Consider the following 24,549-nt stretch of genomic DNA (forward strand, 5'->3'; position numbering starts at 1 on the left):
TAGTATCATGAAGGTATCCAGCCATGCTCTCTGAATGGCAAAGGAAATTAAACTACATCTGGAGAAATTGTCCTAACCTGGCATTTAAGCTTCAATTGATCCACAATAGCTTTCAAAAGAAAACCAAAGACATACAGTGCTGTTTGGCTGTATATGTCAGCCACAAGCTTAACATATGAACTGAGAGCTAACAGACTTTGCAATGCAAGTTAATGAGACACAAACCAGCTTATGCAAACCTGCAACAAACGGTTTCTTATTCACTAAGTGTATGTAATGCAGTGGCAATTCCTGTACCACTATCTGTGGAATTTCATGCGTGTCCAGAAAACATTTAAAACAATGCTGACCTGTCCAGTATTGCAACACGATAAACACATGATCCTGAAACAGGATAATTTTCAGAGAACAACATAAAAAAATACAATTACGGGTTTCACTTTTGATACCAAGTATACCATATCCCAAGTATAATTACTGAAAGGATGTCTTGAAGAAAGGTTTCCCCTTTTAAAGGAAACAGCATTGTCCTCAGACTTCAGAACTGGGTTACCTAGTTATCAGTCATCACCTAGATAGAGCAAAGTAAGAATACCACCAGAAAAGAGTCAAAGACCTGTTCTCCTTAGCAGATCAGTACTCCACACTTACACAGATGTATCAAGTTGGGCACAGAGAGAGTACCTCTGTAAACCTGCACAATGGGATGAGTTCAGAGACAACACCTGAATGATCCAGACACACTTTCCCTTGGATAGTGCTTTACTTCTATTTCTAACCTACTTTGCATTACAAATCTCCCTTGCTGAAATTAAAGCAGAACTTGAATCAGAATTATCCAAAAAAATCTTTTTTTTTTAAATATGACACATTCACATATGTCATATACAGCACAACTATCATCATTCACAATCTCTGATTTATGTATCATGTAGATGGTCATGTCTAAACAGCTGTATGAAAGTTGATGACTGATTCACAAATAGAGAAGTGTCGCATGTTCAATAGGAACTTATGTACATATCTTTGAAAATAAGATTCCTGTTGCCTCTTCAAATTCCACAATTTATTGGTTATTTCCTCTTAAAAAACAGGAAATTGTTTTAATTAAGTTTGGGAAATTCTAACTCAACTTGAGAGCAGAAGTGAAACCCCGTTACTGCCAAAGGTTCTTAAAAAAAAATGTTTTTACATAGCCCATGATCACAGATAAGAATTAAAACTCTTACAGAGAAAATAAGAACAGTTTGCCACCAGACATCATGCACCACATCTAGTTCTCATGCCAAAATAAACAACACAGGCTAGAGAATCCATGAACATTCTGAAAGGTAAACACTAAGAACATTTAAGGCTTTTTTTAAACTCACTTAATTTTGCCTGTAATGCTCTCCTTCTAATAGTCTTATCTGTGAAATCTGGCTGATAGTGGAAAAAAATGTCAACACCCACTGGATTTTGCCTTTGCTTGTGGTTTTAAACTGCATTGTACTGCAATTGCCTAAGATCTAATGCTTATTTTATTGACTGAGTAATACTACAAATCTTTTCTGTAAATTAAAAGAAGCAAACGTGTCAATCCTTAAATTTGCCTTTTTCCCTCCTTAGGATTTATAACCACCTGCCTCCAGTCTGATATTACCATTTACTTATTTACCTCTAGCACAAAAAAAAAAAAAAATCACCAGAAACAGGCTAAAATAAAGCCAGACCCAGTTCCAGTCCATTTTCAGTCATCAGAGCAATTGCCTGTTGCAAATCATGGGTTTCCCCAACAAGCAACAAATGGGCAAGCTGCCACTTTTGCTTGAAATTCTACATTACATCTTCTAAAATTTGGTCAGTCATACACAAGTAGCAGCACTAGGGGCAACACCACAGTACTTTGTGCGCAAGAGAAGAGACAGGCAAAGAATCTGAGCATTCATTAAATGCCATAGTTCTTAGACCAGACAACAGTTTCACTGTCTAGAGACCTAAACAGACAGCTAGTCTGAACATACCTCAGTTATACAGAAAGCAAATTAGCATAGGGAACTAATCTGTGACATTGTTCAGCAAATTCTAGCTAGCATACATGAACAACAACAAGGAAGAAGGCACCTGAAGAAACAGCATATCATAAAAAAGCATCCAAAGCTGGCACAATGAAAAAAATGGTAAGACTGATTAAGCACAACATCTGCATATATGAAACTAAATTGGCCAGATAAGGCAAAATGCCATTACCAGACTGAGATGCAAAATAGCACAAAATCTGCACAGGACTGAAGAGATAGCTGCAGAAGCCACACCTTTTCCTAAAACACCACAACATAAAAATACTTCTTTCAGTACCACTGAAATCAATGATAAGAGCTCAGTAACTGACTGTCCACCACAGGTAGCAAACAACACATCAACAATCAGTCCCAAGGACATGGTCCTGCCTCCTTGGCAGACACTGAGCTCCAGGTGACAGATCTGCAGACTGACAGAGCTTACCCAGGGCATAGAATATGCCTTGCTTCCAAGGACTCAAGACACTGGTGGTAATTGCTAACCGAGCTTGGAAGCATTAATAAGAATAAAGTGTTTACTCATTTAGTTCTCTTTATTGATTTTCTAATGCTATTTATCAGATAAAAACAAAAGAAGACTTCCCAGGCGGTGGTACTGTCCATGTTGTAGAGACAACTGGCAAATGCTGTGAAAATAGCAAAACTGAACACCACCATTCCTATACACAAAAGGCTCTATTAATAGTTTTACTGTGGTAGATGCAACTTGAAAAGCTTTGACATAGTAATTACATGTGAATCTAAAACCTGGAAGAATCTGACAATTTTCATCATATCTACATTCATTTCAAATGTAGTTGGAAAAATAACTATTGATTGACACTTTTAATATTGCAGCTGGAAAGGGTCTTCTAGATAGAGAGCATGCCTGACTTTAAACCTCAAGAAAATAAATCACAAAGTTGATGACATCTAAGTTGCAATCAATCTTTAATCAGCACATTACTTCCATACTTCCACAGTATAAACTTGAATACTTCCATAGTATGAACAATAAGAAAGTATCAGAGAAACTTGGTAATTTTCTCATCAATTAGCTACAAACCAAAGCCTTATGATTTAGAAACCAGTGGCCTCTACTTACTTCCCAGCAAGAGATTACAGCACACAGCAGAAAGACATCCTATTAACAAAACATTTATCACATAATGGATAGGCCTCTTATGATAATACTATTATGTAATTAGTAACACCTGAACACAAAGAAGAGTGCAAGTTTGCATAGTTTATAAATTAAAATAAAAGAAAAACCAAATTCAACAAGGAGATGAGATGAAGCCATTTCATTAGCAGAGAAAATTAGAAAAGCAGAGAAAATGTTTTATTAAAAAGTGCAGATACCTACATGCCCAAAAGCTTTACATCAAAGGGTCCTTAAAAAGGTCACATAGTTCACAGGGAAAAAAAATTAAATATGTAAAAAGCTGAATTCCTCTTCTATTTCAGTTCTACCTATTAGCCTCTCAGAAAGTTCTGGAAATGAAATCCTTCATCAAGCTTCATCAGTGATTTTGTTTTGAAACTGAGTCTTGTCCTTTAAGATATTGAAAAACATCTGCAAGAAGATACTGAAATCAAGAGCCATGCATTGGATTTTTTGGCTCCCTTCCAGAACACAAATATGGTCATTCCTCTTCACCTGGGATTCTCTACTCTGTGTACAGGGAAAGGATGTCTTGTCAACCTTATTAAAAATCTATGTCCTGCATTGGTTCATCTTGGAAAAGGTAAATTAAAAGGAAACAGCTGCTAAAAAACAAAGGGAAAAAAAAGGGAGGGAGGGGGAATGATGTAAAATTTGGTGTTATTTAGACCCTGTAAGCTAACACAAATGATTTATAGGCATGTGCTGGCATCAACTCAGATCTTCAGTACAATCAATGCATGTTTTCCATATGCAAATTACAAATACTGCAAATTCCAATCTAAATGTTGTATCTACTCACCTTCCCTCCTCCTTTTCCTCCTCTAGTTGGAAGTACCATCTTCCCTTGTCATGACAAGTATTTTAGTCAAGATATGCCCACAGGATGCACGCATGTATACACACATATGCACCTACAGAGCATCCAGGGCTCAGACAAGCCTGTTTTGACTGCAGATGGTTAAGAAATCACGGGAAAGAACTAATCTCTCACAGGTTTAATTCTGGGTGTTTAACATCAAAAGTTTTCAAAGGAAAATCCTAGCTACCTGGTAGCTTCAAGATGTGCCAGCCAAGAGTGTTACAAAATGTGCTGGAGTTTCTCTTTTGCACTAATTGATCTCAGTCCAACAGCTAACCTCTCTACATGCAGCACATTAATCTACCTTCTAGTCCATCCAGCTGGAGCAGAAGGTTGGGTCAGCTAGGAATCTCCCATTTCAGGTAAATCAGATCATGGAGCACACAAGACCAACTCTGCAGCTCACAAGACTCCCTAAACAGGTGGGGTTTTTTCGATTGCACCCGACATTAACAATCATTTTTGTCACCACAAAATGGTCCCAGCAGGAAGCTAGACACAAGACCAACAGTGATTATCTGGCCATAAAGTACATTAATGCCACTAAATGCTGGATTTGCTGGGTCTGCAATAGGTCCCCACCATGGCTGTTCTTTGCTGGCAGCTGCTATCAGAAGATGTCACACCCTCCACAGAGGCAGTGGCGAAAAACACCCTCAATGGGCAAAGATGGAAGGAGAAAAGGTATAATTTCTCCTACTGTTCACATTCACTTATAGCTTTTCCCGTCCAAATCAGCCCTCCATGAAGATCTCCTTGCTCCCTTTCCTTCTTGCCTGCCTGCTGCTGGGGACCCCAGCTCACCACTCTGTTTACACAGTCCAGCAGATGTGACATCATGTTAGAAACACCCCATCTCTGCCCCTCATATACACAGAAGAGGAGAAATCTCTTCAGCTAGTGAGTGAAACCTTTCCCCAGCTGTCCCAGGACTATATATAGGAGCAAAATTGTACATAAAAAAGACAAGGGGATGGCCTTATTGTTGTATCATTTTTTCACTATTTCTACATCCATATACCTGAAAACAATATGTTACAATATGCCACAGACTTAAGCTTGATGTAACTCTTTTGTATAGCCTTTAAAGGGAACTCAGTAGAGTTTTATTTGCATGAAGAATAGAGCTATTGCTAATTTGTCTCAATTAGCATGCAGTTCTGAATTTTCTTCCCATGATCTTAGTACTAGAGTTTGTATTTTTGAAGGAAAGTAAAGATCTCATTAACCATAAATACCTGAGAAAAATTCAAGGAGGTAAAATTTCATGTCTATTGAGCTTGGAAACACTGCTATTTAGTTCAACAAAGGCACATGCATTCTATATAATGCTTGTGTGCTATCCACAATCGGTATTCTGTTTCCCTGCACTTGAATGATTTTACATTCTTAAAAGACCAAGACAAAAACAAACAGCTTTACACAAGCTGGTGAAGTGCCTTGCAAGGAAGCCATATGAGTGGCTGAGGTCACTTGGTTTGTTTAACCTGGAAACCTGGAGGAGACTGAGGGGAGACCTCACTGGAGACTGCAACTTCCTCATGAGGGGAAGAGGAGGGGCAGACACTGATCTATTCACACTCATTATCAATGACAGGACTCAAGGAAATGGCATGAAACGAGTCGGGGGCGGAGGGGTGGTTAGGTTGGCTATCGGGAGGGTGGTTGGGCACTGGAACAGGCTCCCCAGGATCCCAGCAACGGCCTGACAGAGCTCAAAAGGAGTTTGGACAATGCTCTTGGGCACATGGTGTTATTCTTGGGGTGTCGTGTGCAGGGCCAGGAGTTGGACTCAATGATGGGCCCCTTCCTACTCAGCCTGTTCTGTGATTCTATGATTTTGTGAAGTTCACAGAATTATTCCATGTGGGGTGAAAGACCACTGAATGGTTAATATCTCCTCTAAAATATATAGTGGCTAATATCTCCACAAAAATATATAGTGTTTAATATCTCCACCACAACTGCTTTGTTGTCATCCTGAGAGGTACCTTGTAAAAAAGCATGTTTGTTCTTCCAGGCTCACAATAATTTAGCAGTAGTTTTATGTTAAAAGAATATTACCGCAGTTTGGGACCTTCATATCCAGCAGGGCTGTTTTCTTGTTGTTGTCATCTAGGCAATATAAGTCCTGAGTTTCTTCCTTGGTCTCCTGAAATTTCTTGATCCACATGATTTCACAGGAACACTTGAATGGATTGTCCACCAATATCCTACAGGAAAAACCACCAATTTCTTTAGAAGGCGGAATGTGTCACACATATAGGAAAAAGGAGGGGCAGAGGGACTCCAAGCATTCAGCTGGGTGAAAGTAGAAGTTGAATCGTTCAGTTAGGAAGGTTAAGGAAGGCGTGGTGAACCCTTTCATTAGGAATCATAGTGCATGCGCCCTTGGTAAACAGTGCGAGCTGCCAAGCTGCTAACAGTTTCCATATAGGGAATGAAGCTCTGCATGCACCAAGGACCCAGACTGACAGAGGCAGGAGAGATCACACAGGGGACTTGGCTACTAGCTCCGATTCATCAGTGCGAATCAGGAGCACACAGAGAATAGCCACTCAAGAAGCTCCATTTTATTTCATAAATCAAGAAGAGACTAAAATTCATCTCTGCTGCACCTGAGTCACCACTCAGTTACCTCAGAAATGGCTTACTGCTGTGAGGTGGTAAGTTCTTTATAGAGTCAAACAGTCTTGGATTATATGCCCACTCCAACAAACTTTATTCATAAAAAAGGATTTTACTTAATCTTTAAAATTCACCTGCTACAACACCCTAGAAAAAAAATCTCATCATAAAACCATAGGCAATGTCATGAAGAAATGGTAACTGAAAAAATGGCCTTGAAATAGAAATTGACATGGTACACTGCATGGAATTCAAACCACAGGTTAGCAAACTTACCAAATTCTAGTTTTAAAATTTAATAAAATTATACAACACCATAATGCAATTACATGCAAGTCAAATATGAACAGAAACATCCCATGTCTACATAAATAGTGATTAGTGGGGTTTTTTTTCCTTCTATTGGCATACATATGATCCAATAAAGTGGGTGAGCAAGTGTCTGTTTAAGGCATTTCATTACCAGGAGAATAACCACTCTTAACAAAGTTTCACATATTTTCAATGCACAGACTCTTGAGTTTCTCATAGAATCTGTGCTCATAAATGCCTCCTGAAGACATGAAGCGTGCAAATAATTTAAAAAAAAAAATCATCAGAGTTTTGTGGGAACATAACTTGTTCCCCCAAAAGCCATCTCAAGTTCTTTGAGAATTAACAACTGCAATTAAGATCCTTAAAAGTGTCTGAAGGAACAATTTGTATTCACAGAAGTGATCCACTGGACTTTAACACCACCACATCATGGACAAAAATTGTTTGTGCAAGACAAAGTATGAACACGATGATTCCTTGGGTCAAAGCCTATGACATGCATTTTCAAAACAGTGAGATTTACTTCCATCTTCTCTTTCATCCTATGGCTTCCTGGTAAAGAGAAATTTCTCTTGACCAATGGCTGAGCAGTCTTCTTCCACTGATTTATTTTGTGCTATACCCATCTAGGGACTTCATTGGCAGGATATCATTGGCAGGATAATGGAGGCATAATGACCCTCTACAGACACTTGTGTGAAAGAAAAAATCTGACCTATGAGAAGCAAATTACGAATCTTTATCTTTGCTCTAATTTGTTCTAAAAGAAACCTTTCAAAATGGCATCTCCTTCCCTGTAATACCTGGTGAATATCCTCTATTACACCTTATCCTGAACTTTTCATCCCTTTGCATGTTGAGTCACAAGAGTACTCACAGGACAAATATATTTGTTTGTCAGGTTTAGGGGAAGTTCCTCAGAAGCTATTTATGGCAACATTCATATCTCAGATTCACCTACCAACACTCTTCTTTCTCTCCTGTTTATGATCTTCCACCTATGTTTTAACCACTTAACAACAGAATTGTTCAACTGTACTGATTTTAGCACCACATGTCCTTCTTTCATGCTCTGCTATTATCCCTCCACTTTCCCTCATTTCCCCCATGTCTGTTTATCTCAATTCATCAAAATGTCTGTTTGTGTAACTTTGTCTACTTCTACACTGTCTTTCCCAAGCCCACAAGACTCTTACCTCAATTTTGTATCCCCTTTTTCTCTCACCTCTCACCTCATCACACATTGCCTCCATACCTCAAATACTACTCATTTTTAACCTTCATACTATCCATTTTTCCCATGTCTGGCTCACTCCCAGTGCCTTTCCCGTACTTCTTCATGAAGAAGCAACAGCATAACAAAGGACATGGAGCAACGGGAGTGCTTTGCAACTAGCTAGTCTCTTCATTACAGAGCTCAGTGACTGTCAAGTTATGAAAGAAAATTCTAGTCAGCAGTTCTCCCTGCGCTGTAGAGAAAATAATTATACCAACTTAATTATCAACAAGATATACCTAAGGGGCATAACCTCTTTCTGTGGCACTGAGACTTGCTCATTTCATTTCTCACATGCTGAAGTTAACCAGAAATACCTAGAACTGCAAGTCTGATGCTTCATGCTTGGACAACTTCTGACTCTGATCAGAGATCCAGCAGAGCAACCTCCCTCTCCTCTGCAGCCCCAGCTTCCCCAAAACTCCTGCTGGCTCTCTGCATATTAACAGAGAATGCACAGAATGACCAGAATTTTGGAACATATACCAATAAGAAAATCCAGATGATGTAACAGAGAATAAAAATGTTAAGTTTGAAACAATCAATAAATAAATGTTTACCAGTGCTTTTATCGCTAAATAATTATATAAAGCACAGTGCAACTCAAGAATTTGAGAAAATAAAAATACTCTACAATAGCCAGCCACAAGCATACAAACTGTGTAGCCACTATAAGAATATGAGAAACAATCTTTATACACAGATCTGCAGAAGACTGTATTTTCACTAGTTCAAATATTTAATATAAACACCAGTAGTTTTGTGAGAATAATCTCACAATAAAATATCTCAAAGCTGAAGGAAGAGGCTATTTTAACCTCTACATTGTTTTAAAATATATACCTAGCCTTCTTGAAGCCCTGAAATGAAAATCTCTCTGCATTTAAGTGTCCAGCATTGATGCTGTCTTTGTACCAGAATTTCACTCCTAATTCCTGATGGACCTCTACCTTCAACAGAACAAACTTCAAAGTGTTATTCTTCCATTCCAGACAAAAATAAACTTTTATTTTAAGAAATGACAACTTACAGATCAGTCAAACCCAGATGGCGAAAAGGCTTCTTGGACAAACTTGAGAGCTTGTTTCTGGATAAATTGCTATGGCAAAAGAGAAAGATTTCATTAATTAGAATTGTTTCTTCTTACACTAAAAGTACAGTTTGTGTCTCTTGAAAAGCAATTAAGAACTTGAACCAGCTCTAGAGGTCCTTTGACTTCAGTCATAAGAAGATAGTGTTCAGTCTTTATGGTTTGAAGGGTTTCAAGGGCTTGAATCCAGTCGGCATCCAACATCAAATACATTCAAAATCAAACTCTACAGGGATCAATATTTTCATTTCTAGCACTTTGTCAATTGCAGAAATGCAGCAGATTTAACTATGTTTCAAAAGTATTTTGTAAAGTCCAGGTGTTAATTATATGCTCAATTTATTCATGTGAAAGGGGTGTATCCCTTTCTTTGATGCTGCACCAAACTCTGTACTCATATAAGCCCTCCTCACATGCTAGCACACATCCACATCAGAGCTTTTTAGTTGTTCTTTTCAAATTGCAAGTGCAATATGCACCCAGATGGAAGATCAAAAGGAAAACTGTAAAATGCCTGTATTGGGCTTTTTTATGTCAATTAAGCATTTACGGTTTCCAGTGGCAATTAAGTGAAAAGTCCTCTCCCATTATGCAGAGCAAAGAAATGTTGATCTGAACCAGAAATACTCCTCCCCTCACAGGCTTACAAAACTGCTTTCTCCACCTCAAAGCAAAGTAATGCTGTTTTCGTACAGTCTTATCAGTCTACCAATTAAACATAGTGTGCAGCAAACTCTTTAACTGCCAGCAGTAATGTGCAAATCAGTGTTATGAGCCAAAATACCATAAGTTTTACGTGGTACTATAAAGGCGCCATAAGGGCTCCACACTTAAAATTGCATTGCATTTAAAACCAGGGATTAAATATCCTTTTCTTTTTTTAATCTGACTAAAGAACACCATGTTTACTTCCCAACTTTCAGTTGTTGATGTCTGAGTACAAGATAATTTTCACAGAAATTACAAGTTGGATCTTCTACAAACATTTAGAACAGATTCTTAAAGAGATTATATTTATATTTCATCACTGATTCCTTCTGGCAAACAACAGCCTGAAGTTTACAAACTGACTGATCCTTATGTGTGTGAGCAAAACATATGAGCTACTATTTCATTAGTCAGATGAACTGCATTGCCCAACGGCAGGTGCTGTTGGAAATGTCTCATGGACCCTGATCAGATAAATCAACATTTGCATACAGAACAAAAGTTGTGGTTAAGCAAAAATTGCCACTATGGGCTTTTTCCTAGTATGCATATGCTCAGTGTTGGGAGGTTGAATAAAAAAAGCTGGATCCCCACACTGACTTGGGGTTTTGCCTCTAGCACGGGGCCACATCAAACCCCATGCCTCCATGGGCCACTCTTCACTCACCACGCAGCAGAATCCCTCCTGCTCCGACTCTGACACGTGCAGAGCCCCCTGTAGTATTTCCAAACATGACATGCACCTGCCTCTCTTACCTGCACAGCAAATAAATCCTACCTTTCCCAAAAGACAACCAGTAGGCTTTACCTGCAGACCACTGCGATAAATTTATCAACTTATGGAATATTTTGACAGTAAATTCAATTTTCTATGTATTTTTCATAAAGGGAACACTTTTTATTGACTATAGACCTGACTTCTATGGTCTAATTAATTCATATTAAGTGAAAAAGATCATTGCCAGGTTTATTTTGAAATAGTTAACGATCACACTTCCACTTTCATGGAAAGAGAATATGAATTAGCTCCCCAGCTCAACTACACATAAAAGATCATGGCGAGCAGCTCAAAGAAAATCCATCTGGGTTTCTAAAGAGCGTTTTTCTTATAGAAGGAAAAAGTCAAGAGTACAGAGCCTGGCCTCAAAGCTAAACTTAAAGTGGGGACGCAAATTCAGTCAAAAGTATGCCTGTATTTTACATGCAAATATCAAGCTCCCTTTAAACTTGCTAGCCCTAATTCAGCTAAAAGCAAACCAGTGGGAGTTCAAGTAGAACAAAACCAGACTGAGAAGCTGCTTAAAGACTTACAGAGCTAGCAGTATGGGCACAGTTCTATCACCAACAGTGCTTCTGAAAAGGGGAGGCAAGAAAGGGGAGGACGGAATAGATCTAAAAGGAGAACTAGGGGAAAGAGGTGAAGAAATGGCCATTTTTCTACACTCAGTCTCCCTCCACAGGCAACTGCCTGCTTTGCCTATGGCTGGAACCAGCCCTGTGGGAAACATGAGGAAATTTGCAGCAAGGTTGTTCTCAAATGGTTTCTTTTGGCTGCCTTACCTAAACCTGAACAGTGTAGAGAGACAAACACATTTTAATACCTGGAGCTGCAAATACACTACACCAACAATTTATGATTCTGCAATGCACTTAGACACAGCCTGGCATGTAACAACAGATATTTTTTAAGTTTTTGGAAATAGGCACTTGCTGTGAAATGCTTTCACATTTAAAGGCGCTGACAGTATACCATGCATGTGTATTACACAGGCCCATTACATTACTGTTAGCAGCAGATAAGCTTAAAAACTACAGCACTACTAAAACAAGACTGTTGGCTAACTTGAGTCTAAGGTCAGTGAAAGCACCAGAATTAAATAAGCAATGCTTATAATTACACTTTAATAGCATCTATTAGGACATCTGTTTTCCTGTTGTTTGTGTTATTATTCAAATCTTCCCAGGACAGATAACTTTAGAAAGATACCTGGGCTACATAAGCTTCCCAAGAAAATAAGGAAATGACAATAGAGGGCTTAAGGGAATGTGTGTTAATAAGTTTCTTTTAAACTGATACTCATGTATGAGTCATAAAATAAATATTACTTTCATATAATAGAGCTCCTTAACTACATTGAAAGATTTTTCATAGAAAAAAAAAAAAAAAGAAAGCTGTATAGCAAAATTAATGCTCACACAATTACATCAATCTTCAGAAAAATGCTTGGAGTTCTTGTTTCTTTACAGGATAGTAAAAAATTTATTTCAAAATAAAATGTAAGACTTCTCTAAGACCTGTACTCATAGATTACCCTTGCAAAATGAAATTATTTTAGCTCTTAACAGTTTTCACTGTCCCAACAACAGGGGCTATACTTCCTTCATAGGTTGTCAACGGGATTTTTATTGCTGATGACAGCAAGCCATGATTCACTGGGGCTTTCAGAAACATTTTAGTGTGCATAATGATTTGCCAAAGAAAACAAACAAATGCATTTTACAGGGATAAAAGAGCAGCCCTGGTAAAAAATACCTCCATACTTACTGCTTTGTCCTGTGCATCTAGAGCAGCTGGTCCCACTTAGTATTTTCCATCTTATCTGGGTTTATCTTTTGTCTGCTAACATTACTAAATCCCCACCAAAAGAAAACACAGTACAAGACTGGATAAGCTCCTGGTTCATAGTGTAAGTACTCTGCATCAAGATTTCATCTACATCAACTGAACAGATGTCAAGTCAGTCTAATTTGTTTCTAACAAGGAGCTTCATGAGTTACAGCTCTAGCAAAGTCTGCTTACCAGCAGATACATACTGCCCATTTGACTGCATGCTCCACTCGAAGCTCTTCCTATGGCTGAAATATTTTAAAGGCATCTTATCCAATTGGGTTCTGTAAACCTAGGGGCTCACATATGTACAGTAAAACTTTTCTGTTAAGTGGTAACTTTAAGAGGGTCTTTCTGTTCTGTTCAATGGTCAGTTTTCTGAAAACTTTTTTGTCTCTATTTGTTAGAAGCAACCACTGGGAACAGACACACTTTGTGACTGCATGAAACCCATCACCCTAAGGCAACAGGCAAAAAAACCTCTCAAGAGGATCTTACCAACTGTCTCTCTGTGGAGTCTACTCATCCAGATAGCTTGGGATGGTCTTCCAAAATTCTATAAATTTTGCTCCAAACTAAACTCATTGCATCTCACACTGCATTCAAGGTCATGGAGAGAACTGATTATTTTCCTCATCATAATTACTCTTCTTTTAAAGATAAGATGATCACAGAGGCATAGAATCATAGAATAGTTTGGATTGGAAAGGACCTTTAAAGATGATCTAGTTCCAATCCCCCTGCCATGAGCAGTGACATCTTCAACTAGACCAGCTTGCTCAGAGTCCTGTCCAACCTGACCTTGAATACTTCCTGGGCTGTGACATTCACAACTTCTCTGGGCTACCTGTGCCAGTATTTAATGATTCTCATTGTAAAAAACTTCCTCCTTTTATCTAAACTAACCCTCTTTTCAATTTCAAATCATTATTCTTTGTCCTATTGCAATGATGTCTGCTCCTTTTCAATCATCTCTTTATTGCACTGAACATACTCAGGCTCTGAATCTCTTTATATTATTTGCTTTACAAGCTCCTAATGGCTCCACTGCTCTTCTTTGTAGCATCTTTCAAGATGAGTAGATTTGGTGTCCTAATCTATATACAGTAGTCCAATAGATTCCCTCCCAGCAGCTAAAGTAATGGGGAAAAGATGTAAAAATGTTACACAAAATTCTTTTTGATTCCAGACTTGAATTTGCTTTGTTCTACCTCATCGCACAGAGGGAAAATCTCTCTCCTCTCCCAGCAGTCACTAATCTTTCTCTGCAAATATGCCTCTCAGACAGTATGTTCTTATTGCATATTTCCACAGCCAGTGCACATGCACTTGGCTTTATGGAGTTTCATAGTTTACAATCATAATTCACGGAGCAACTGTTACACAGCCAAACATTTGAATTTACTCTGGAAGATACCTCCCTTATACTACCAACTGATTAATGTAAAAGCTCTTTATTAATGACTAAACAAAGTAATGTAAGGTTTCACAGGCTCACAAGATCTGCTTCACACTCCTCTGGTGACTGTTCCACATTGAGGACAGAAGTGACTGTCTAGGCAGAACCAGACATTCATGTCCACTTCCTTACATGAATTAATTGCTGTTCCTTGGAAAACACAGGTCAGAAAGTGATTCCATCTCATGAGCAAAGTAATCAAATCAACCCTGTGTTCTGATCAACAATTCTTTCCTTTAACAAGGAAGTATCTTACAAGGCCAAGGCTTGGCATTATGTCTTCCCAGTCTAACTAGGATAAAAGCAAAGGGTTAGGTTAAATGCTAAATATATGTTAAGTGTTCGTCTGTTGAAGATATATGGACTAAAGCACACACTTGGAACACTTGGCTGAAACAGGGTACTTGTGAGGAACTGAGCCACTCACATGATCTCAATGTTTTATAGGACTAGATCTACGGTTTTCCATGTGAGTAGCAATGTGAGCTACTCTATGTCTGTCCCAATAAAAGGCACAAAAGTAGTATGAGACAGGGAACTTTGATCAGTTCAGCCTTTGTTAAATCTAAAGCATAAGAAATCTAGGAAAATGCAGTGAAAAAGCTGCACAGGTACTAATTCTGCTTCCTGAAGAGCATGAACTACAAATCCTATTTGGGTCTGAAAGTGACATCATTCCTATATTCTGCTCTGGGTGCATCAGTTCTGATCGTGAGTAGGCTTTCAAAGTGAATCACCCCAAGGACTTCAGTGCACGATGGTGCCACATTCCCTGAGCATGTATACTGGTCAAATTATATGAGATGTTGTCCATGCGTGCACCTCCTGCACTGCAGCTGCTAAAATATTTTCAGCTCATCCAATCAGACTAGAGCTAGTCAAACCCATGTCACTGAGTGTGATGCACAGTGCAGACATCACACCCTCAGGAGAGGCACTCTTTGTGCTACATTACCTATCACAAAAGACACAGTGAAGTACACTGTTAGAGATGGGATAAAGAACTGAATGGTCTTTTCACACATTATGTTTTTATGACCTACTGGTTCATTACCATATATATCTTATTTAAGGGCAATTAATGATAGAAGACCATTCTAAGTTTGTCTTGTAAAAATATTTTTTAATGAAGGAAATGCTAAGATATAGAAATAAATTAACAATAGATAAATTAATATGAGTTGGGCAGTTTTGACTTAAAAGGCAGACACTATTCTTACTCACATGTATTGTAGGTTCACATTTTTCACAAATGCCTGACGGGACACAAATCTTAAGCCTGAATCCACCACGGTCCTGGGAAAATAAATAAAACTGTTAGAATGTTTCATTTAAAGAATAATGGAAAGCATAATAACAATAATTATTAAAATAAGAGTTTGGATGAAATCTCTATGAGGCTCAATTGCAAGATTTACAGGTTTTCTCAGTAACACACAAAGTTAGGCATACAGTTTGATAAGGTCTCTATATGCTTCTCTAAAAGAAATATGGAAAAAAACAGTTTTATAAAATGCATCCCATACTCACAGATTTCTAAGTCCAACATAATATCCAACCTCATTGTCATTGATACTTTCTAATTTTCGCTGGTTTGCGATGTAACTGTTGAAAAACCAAGACAGAAAGAAGTAAGTAAGCAGATCCTTCCATGGCTTTGACCATTCAGAGATCATGCACTGATGTATGAAAGTCAGTAATGATTGCTGACCTACTGCAATTAGTTCTAAGTCCTAATTAGACCAGCTGCAGAGCAAAAGTCCTCCTTAAAATCTTCCTCATCATTCAAATAGTACTTCATGGGACAGGGGAACAGTTCAGTTTTACACAGGGACATGAAGAAAGTAATTCAACCTGAAGGCCATATAAAGCTGCATGACAATGTCACCATTCTCCAAGACACATGTCCTTACCTCATGGATTTAAGAACAGCAAAGGGGACAAGTTTGAATGTAGTACTGGAGTCATCCCCACTTACAATGAGGGACAATCAGAACTCACTAGTCTTTTCTCTCATGTTGTTAACTTAATCACTTCTTACATTTATTCTTCCCTGACACAAAGTAATTTCAGTTTTTTTCCATAAGGTGTGGCAATGGGAAAACTGAGAAAAGAAAGAAAAAAAAGAAAACTGTACTTCATTATGTTATACACACAAGCAGAAATCAAGGGAAGAGAAACTGCTGTATTAGACCAAAGTGCTGAGTCTACTCACATATCATTAATACCTGCCTAAAAGGATGTGGGCATGCAAGCCAGTCCTATGTATTATCACCATGTGAGGTCTGTGAATAACCAGTGATATCCCACAGACTGGATATTAAAATGTTCACAGCAAATGTGTCATTACTTCTTCTGCAAGAAGAAGATGTTTCACAGTGCAAATCATACATTGCAGGAAGAAGAAATCAGTGGAAACTGCAATTTTTCTGACATTATGGGCAGAAAAGTATGCCTAATTTAAGGGATGCCTTGCTAAGGAGTCCACACATTTCAAAAGATAAGGCGAGTCCCAGAAAAACAGAGACTGACGTGTTTTCACAAGCATCACAAGCTAACCAAAGATGCAAGTTCACCTAAAAAGAATGAATCTTCCTTTGCTAGGTGAAAACTTCCATTCCATTCCAACTTTTCATTCCAAGCATTTTTTAGAATTTATTTAAAGGGAATTCTGGTGAATTAGTAAGAAGGAGTACTGCTCTCCCAAAGGCCATCCATGTACCTTAACTGGTTTTGTTAAGAGAAATTCACTGCATTTCTAAATCTCAATAGAAGCCTGGGAATCCCATAAGTTGGGTTGGGCTCTCCTCCAAAGCTGCAGTGCTGACTTGGGCTATGTTCTCACCATGCACCAGGAAAAGCAAAACGTTTCCCCTAATGGCATCCATTGTCCTTTGGGAAAAAGAAGGGCAGTAAAAGATGCTGGATAGAACACATTACTACAGCATCATATGACATGACTGCTCTGCAAGACTTTCCAGAGTAAGATTAACATGGTGTACCCATTAGAAGGTAAGAGTCCTTTGTATTTTGTGTTTCCTTTCTTGAATTTTTAAGACAGTCTGATTTACTGTCTCAGCATTTACTAATCTATTTTATTTGTTTGTGGGTTGGTGAGTTTGCATATTTTGCCATGTAAAAGCGATGAAATAGTATATAAAAATCTATCCATTCTTTCATCTGAGTGTTCTGCAAGGCAATGATCCTACTTCCTCTAAACATGCCCTGAAGAACTCATTCCTTAGTTAAGTATCATTTGCTCTGACACTTAGACCTCATAATGGTAAAATAAAGTTATGCAAGAGGTTTCAAAGATACCTTCATCATCCTGTCTTCAGTTATCAACCAACAAGTATCCTTTCAAGGTCAGATAGAGATAGGGAAATTACATAGGACCAGGAATTGGGGAAAATGAACAGTGAAACACAAAGGGTGAAGAGACTCAGATTTAAGAAAAAAACCGATAACCAGTTGTACTAGCTAAAGATTAAGCTATCAAAAAAAACCTTGACAAACACTGCCAAAATGCAGATCCATCACTCAAACACACATATCACCCATCCAAATCTGACTTGCAATTTTAATCACACAAACACTTTAGCAGAACCACTCTATACAAGATGCTCCAGAACCTGACATAACTTACAGTGTTGCAAAAATTTGCAAGTGTATTACATCCTGTGTAACATAACTCACCTCTCCTGAAGCCAATGAAGCTACCACAATTTACATCAGACAACAATCTTAGCATGAGCACCCAATCTGTATAAAAAGATTGGTATTGGTCCATCAAGAAATATACCAAACAGATTACATTCAGGAATTAGTAGCATGAGTTTATCTTCTTTCCTTCTCTTATTGAATCCCTTAGAAGAAACCCTAGGTGGAGGAGAGGAGGGCATTCTTTACTCTGAGCTCGTATTAGTTTCTTTATGATGAATGATTTACAATTCCAGTTCCTACCTAAAAGAACCAAAAGAAATCATTGCCTCTGGGTCCCAGCCATACTGGGTTTATGGCAACATTCTGGTTGGGACCCATACTGGTTGGGACCCAGAAGAATTTTTGTCTAAGTGCAACTAACTCAATAGCTGCTCAGCAATACACTTGTAAAACACTCTCGATACAGAATACTACAGTAAAGAAAATTTCATGCAGTTGGAAATACTTGAAGAAAGAGTGGACAGACGTAATTGACCATAAGCAAGTCAGGTCTTCTTGCACTTCCTTACTTGCTTAACAAGTCTGTTTTAAGTTAAGCCTTTGCAGCTATGTCATAGCAGTGAGAATAAAAAGAGCAAAGTGATGTAGCTGCACCCTGTAAGGGGAAGTTGCTCTTCTGATTAGAGGGAGATCTGAAATAAAACCTCTCCTTAACTGAAGTCTATTTTTACCTTCTTCACAACTACTCTACCTTAATGTTACTTATCATCAAACATTAATACTCTAAAAGCTTTGACTTGCAGTGGGCGATGCTGAGAAATGTAATTTGCCTGCCTGCCCTTAAGAATACCCAGAACATTTTTACTGTAGGACAAAAGAAAAACATACTGACCCAGAGCTGGATGAAGTCACATGAAGAGCTTGGAAGCTCCCATTGTACAGCACAGCAGAGTGTAGCACTGCCAGAACCTGGCTGGATTGCACCAGACAGATCACACGTATCAGTTCACAAATACTGAAGGCTGCCTCTAAATCAAACCTGCAGCTGCCTACAAAGCTATTTGCTTGATTATACTGTAGCATTCTGCCTCTCCTTCAATGAGTAATCAGTAAACAATAATTGTCTTCTGACCTTTAATTTAATATCTCCATTGTAAACTACTGATTAATGCTAATAAAGGCATTCAGAATCACACACCTACTGACTGCACATTGCAACCTACAATAGCATGTTCATCTCACCACACTTCAGCAACTACTGAGTAGTATCACACACTTACACTTCACCACTGCTACAACATTTTGGAAACAATAGTTTAAAAACCTAACCCATAAGAGTCAACTCCTCCAACTAAGATCTCCTTTAAGAGGGTGGTGTTCACTTACGCTCATCACAAAAGTGAAAGGCCACAGATTACGTGTAACATCAGTGAAGCAATGTCTGAACAGCAAAAGCATGAAGAGAAAGTGGGTTCTGATCTTTAAAGCCACCTAGATTATTTTATTCCTTGGTAATTTGAGAAAAGGATTTCATTCCAACTTTCAAATTTTTTCCTTAGCCTGAATAAAAATGGTCAGCAGAAATATGCCTTCCTAACTTACTTACTCTGTTTCCTCCCACTTAATATACATTAAGGTATACTACTCCATTTAGAGCTATAAGGACATGCTAGAAAAAAAAACTAGCACATGCTAGTCTTTACAACATAGATGCAAGCAATAACACTGTAGTGCAGCCTCAGAAGTATTTCTGTTGCCAGAAAACTCCCCTTATGTGAGACATATTTTCTTAACACTCAAAAAAATAAATCAATTATATGTATAGTTGTAGTTCGTACAGCTGGGAAAAAAGGTTTTAAAATTAATGAACACTGACTGGTGAAATTTTTCTGAAATTCGGGAAAACTTTATACTCAAAGTTATTTTTTCACTAAGTCTTTAGGGGAAAAAGGCAGCACACTTCAGACATTGAATTGTCAGTAGATAAATTACCATTTAATGACAGGTCATGTATGTCCCGAGTCTACACTACTGTGAGATCTGTATGTTAACACTGACCATTAAACATCGCAAACTTTCCTAGTGCCATATCTTCTTACAAACTCAAATGTCATACCAAGTTCATCAGAAGGTAGGCTAAAACTTAGAGGCATTTTCAACAAACCTGGGCTGATTCATTGTTATGCATTAAAATCACTTAAAATTTGTAAGCTTGATAAAATACTTGATGGAACTTGTCATAATCAAATGGATTTCATTTGCAGCCCCCCGAAACCAAGTTTCAAATAATGCTCAAATGGTGTGAAGTCACAGAGTTGGAAAACGAAGCATAGAGCTACACAATGTTGTGTATCACAAATGTAAAGTTTCAGACAGATGTAGGCATCGATAGTATAATCTCTGCTCAATCAAGAAATCTTTGTACAAAGGATCAAGCTTCCTCTAGGAAGGAAACTCCTAACAAACAATGAGCAAGATATAAACACCTAAAACCAACAAGTTTTCTACACATATACAAGCCTACGTCAATTACTTTATTGTATTTTGCTTTCTCCACCTGGTACCAAGTGCGAGCTTTCACAAGGACAACTTCAGGAAACAGAACTTCTACCGCTAGAGGAGTGTGCCATAACTCAGAAAAGGCGCAGTGTGCCAAGCCAATCCATGGTGGACTTACCTAGCATTCGGCAATTTTACCAGTGTTCGACTCCTTCCTTGGCTGTCAGGTGTCTCCTGACAAATTCAGAGCAACTGCTGCGGTGGTTTTTGGTTTTTTGTAAACCATGAATCACCCTGCATTTCACAAAGAGCGAAAAACGGGTTGCACTATCACAGGTTCCCTAAGGGTTTTTTTCCTCACATTTAGAGAATTTAACCACAAGTCACAGAAGACTACAGGAAATAGCTCTCCACGTGCCAGTACAGCAGCTCTGGAGGCAACAAAATTAACTCTGGGATCTTTCTTTACAGACACAGGCATGCCCATTTTTTGAGCAAATCCTGCACTAAACACATCCCACACTCAGGTAAAGTGTTGTGCAGGACAATCTGGAACTCAGCATCTCACAGGCAAGGTCAGAGATCAGTTAATTTCAAGAATTGCCTGTTCTTGATGTATGGTTGTGCCAACTGCCAGGAGGCAGCAGAGCCCAGGCATGCTCCTCCTCGACAATATACTGTTATACAATTAGTAGCACATAGCTGCCATTGCAAATTGATTCTCCAAAGCCATCATCCTGAACAATTAGTGCCAACCCACCGATTTAAAGCAGAAGAAAATGGGAATTCAGTGGAGATACCAGTCTTGTTTTGGCACTGCAGGAGCAGATCCATGCTCTCACTCACTGCTACAACTGCCTGGAAAATGGAAACTCCATGGTTTGCCAACCAACCTTAGTTCCCCCTTTAGAGGATGTAGGTGAAAGTAAAAATAAATGAATATGCCTGGAATGCAAAGTTTAAGGAAAGTTACTGTAAGGCAGGGAAAATGAAACTAACACACCCTTGGGCCTACTTATGTTTCTGGTTTGGCTTCAAGTTGTTTGTTTTATTCTCTTCAGATAGCAGACTACCAAACCAAGCAAAATCTCAAGACATTTCATGCATTATTCCAGATTTAAGATTCATGCCCTTGATGAGCTCCACCTTCAGAATTACTTTCCCCAAATGCATACAGAGCTTGTGCAAGTATTTTCTCCATTCTGAAACCTGTCCTCCCCTTTGAGATCTCTAAGTTTGTACTTTTGAAATCGCGTTAACACATCAATTTTTGATATTTCTCCAGGAACACATGACAGTTAAAGACTAGTTTTCCCCTAGCAAAGATACTTTAGTAATGTTGAAATTACTTTTTATCGTCAGAAGGAAGTATCACCTGGCCAAACAGTGACCTATTTATTCTAAAAAATATATCCTAATCACTGACCTTATACTTGTCTTCAAAACATGTATGAAATAATCTATGCAGGCTGCTAGGAAGAGGGCAAACTCCCATGCAGCCCCTTTATAAAACACATGCTAAAAATCACACAGTAAATTAACACACCAAAGAAGAGCAGTGAACGTGACTTTCATTATTTCTCAACAGAAAGGAGACCAAAGACTAATCTTTATTGTTATTGTCAATGACTTTATTATTTCCTTGCAAGGAAGAAAGAGCATCTCAAAGGAATGAGTAAATACAAATATATGTGATGTTTCCTTCCCCTGCAGAATCACCTAGTCTTCAAATGTAGCAATGCAAGTACTCTCTTTTCAGCATTTGCATACACAATCTCTACAGCTGTCACTGGCCTTGATGCAAACTAGAATGGAAAAACATCAGTTCTACAAGAGCACAGCAAGATTTCACATAACCATTCCTTATGCACGTCTTTTTAAGTACCTCAGTGAATCAAAACATTAAAGCTTCTTGGTTGCTCTGAAAACCTTGGAATTCTCTTTAGGTGCCCATGCTCAGGCAGTGACTTTCTGGAAGAGATGTCTTAGGTAGCTGCAAATACTTCAGTTAGATAGCACTTCTGACATAAATCAGTATCCCCCACAACAGTTTTCTTCCTGTCTCTGGGTTTTGACATGTTCAGTGTTCCTTGACTCTTTCATTCAACATAAGAAATTCCTTCTGAAATCTCCTTTGAGGTCAATCTTCTCCCACATATACAATTCCCACTGTTTGACATTACTATTTGGGTTTATTCAGTTTAGAATTACTGGTTCCTAGAGTGTCAAATACTCAAATCAATCTGCTCCGGATCACTGGATCATCAAGATGTATATTTTTATCTGCTACCCTGTCCACTGTCTCATTCACCGTATGCAATGCATCTCATGACAGATACAGATCAAAGCCAGTATTTCCAAATTATGGAGCAAAGCTACAAAACTTAAAGCCATCTATCCAGGAAAATCCATCTATATCCTGTTAATACATTAAATTTGCTGAACAATTTGACTCCTGACATCTCAAACAATATTCCCCTTTCCATAAGCCAGCAAAAAGTTTCCTTCTCCTGTTTTTATTTAAGTCTTGAGAGACTACACTTGGTCATAACCTCCACCCCTTTCCTGTGCAATTATCACATAGAGAACCCAACCAGTAGGTGTTTATCCATTCTTCAAATGATACCATCTGCTGCCATGGTTCTCAGTTTTTTTCCTAGACTCCTTCCCAAGACCTGTGAAACATCGTCTGTAGCCCTGATCACAGATAGGCATCTTCTCCAAGACATTCTTGTCTTTTAATGAAAAACATACATGAATAGAACTTTACGTTATGTTACCAAAACATTCCAAAAGTGTTGTGGGTTGTCCTTTTGACCTTCCACAATACTGACTTCCTTGATATTTACCTTACTCTTTCTAGCGCCAGAACAGGTTGCCACCTTCTGTATGTCCACAGCCATCTTACCACTTAAATTTAGCCAATGGATTTTCCAGAGCGCATTTCAACAGCATTTGTATTATCTTTCAGAGGCATTCTTCACTGTTTCACATTTATGCGATCTTCACAGTCTCCTGTTTCACTTTTTCACTTTATTTACATTACTGTATAGTCCCCTTCTCATTTTGGTTGGCCAATCTTTTTAATTCATAGCTTCTTCCATTAGCATTATTCCACTTGAGGAATCCTGTTCTTCATTTAACATAAGTAGTTTCTTACTTGCACTGCATGTATTAGCATAATGTGTTTGTTACATTTTCTGCACAATTGTCAGAATCCAGAATACTTCTAATACCTGTGCTGACTGCCCCATTGCTGCTACAGTTTCCACAACTTTCCACATTCCTGTACTAGGCCACTTGGATTTTGGGCAAATTCCCTGTCACAATGGTACACCCAGGCAACCATCCTGTGTCTCTCTCTCCATTTTCTCTTTGTATTTGTTTGTTCTGCTATGTGACATATATGCAATTCCTCTTCTAGACTGTGATCAACTTGCACTTAAAGCCTGCTTGTGGATGTATTTCTTGTTATACTTTTACAGTATAAGGAAAATACTCTTTAGTAAGCATTGATTTTCCATTTGAATAGAGTTTGAAGTCTTAGATGACCTGCTCTACCATTTTACCTTCAAACAAAACTTTTACCCTGTATGTATCTGTTTCACAAGGTGACATCTTTTGCTACAGTCCTCAACCTCCCTCACTACTTCTGCAAAGCTCCCTTCTGCTCACCAGCACTTTCACAGCATTCGTCATATACCTTTACAGCTTTTGTCCTTGCCACTGCTTATGAGGAGAATCATACTTGTCTCATGCTCCAGCCTGTTTCTGCTCATGGTTCTTATGAGCACACCCCAGCACTACACACACCTTTCAGCATTCCTCCATCCTACACACCCTCTCCAGCACTGCCTCAATCCCAAGACATACAAGGTGATGGTGAAGTATTCACCTGCAAATATAAGATCAAGCAGACATCTTGATGACACCTCAAGCTGCTGGGACTCTCACCTCCGAAGTGCTTCATTTCAGTTTCCTGGTGTCATGAGCAACACTGTTCCAAGTTAAACTGTCCGTTAAAAGTAATGAGAATGCCCAGAAGTGCTCTAAAACAGGAAAAACCCTGCATACAGCAACCAAACCATGTGAACAGAAGGAACAACTGCCCTGTCTCAATGCAGACAGGAATGGCACAAACGGGAGAAATGTTCAGAGCAGGAAAGGAAGAGTCTTCCTTCCATCCATACCAACCTCTAAGACAAGTGGTATCTATTTCTGCACCTGTGCTACCCTC

At 38.5% G+C, this 24,549-nt stretch overlaps 1 protein-coding gene across 1 annotated transcript in view; it reads right to left on the bottom strand.

The window, feature by feature from the left end:
- NTRK2 (neurotrophic receptor tyrosine kinase 2) overlaps nt 1–24,549 on the bottom strand; it is a 199,743-nt gene that overhangs the window by 165,188 nt on the left and 10,006 nt on the right. Inside the window, exons 2-5 of the mRNA XM_085041990.1 lie at nt 15,681–15,755; nt 15,375–15,446; nt 9,316–9,384; nt 6,131–6,279 (exon numbers count right to left, since the gene is read on the bottom strand). Of these exons, the coding sequence (XP_084898116.1) occupies nt 6,131–6,279; nt 9,316–9,384; nt 15,375–15,446; nt 15,681–15,755 (365 nt within the window). The remainder of the gene's footprint in view (nt 1–6,130; nt 6,280–9,315; nt 9,385–15,374; nt 15,447–15,680; nt 15,756–24,549) is intronic.

This window comes from Lichenostomus cassidix, chromosome Z, assembly GCF_008360975.1.
Source record: "Lichenostomus cassidix isolate B80296 chromosome Z, HeHo_3.0, whole genome shotgun sequence".
Lineage (NCBI taxonomy): Eukaryota > Metazoa > Chordata > Aves > Passeriformes > Meliphagidae > Lichenostomus > Lichenostomus cassidix.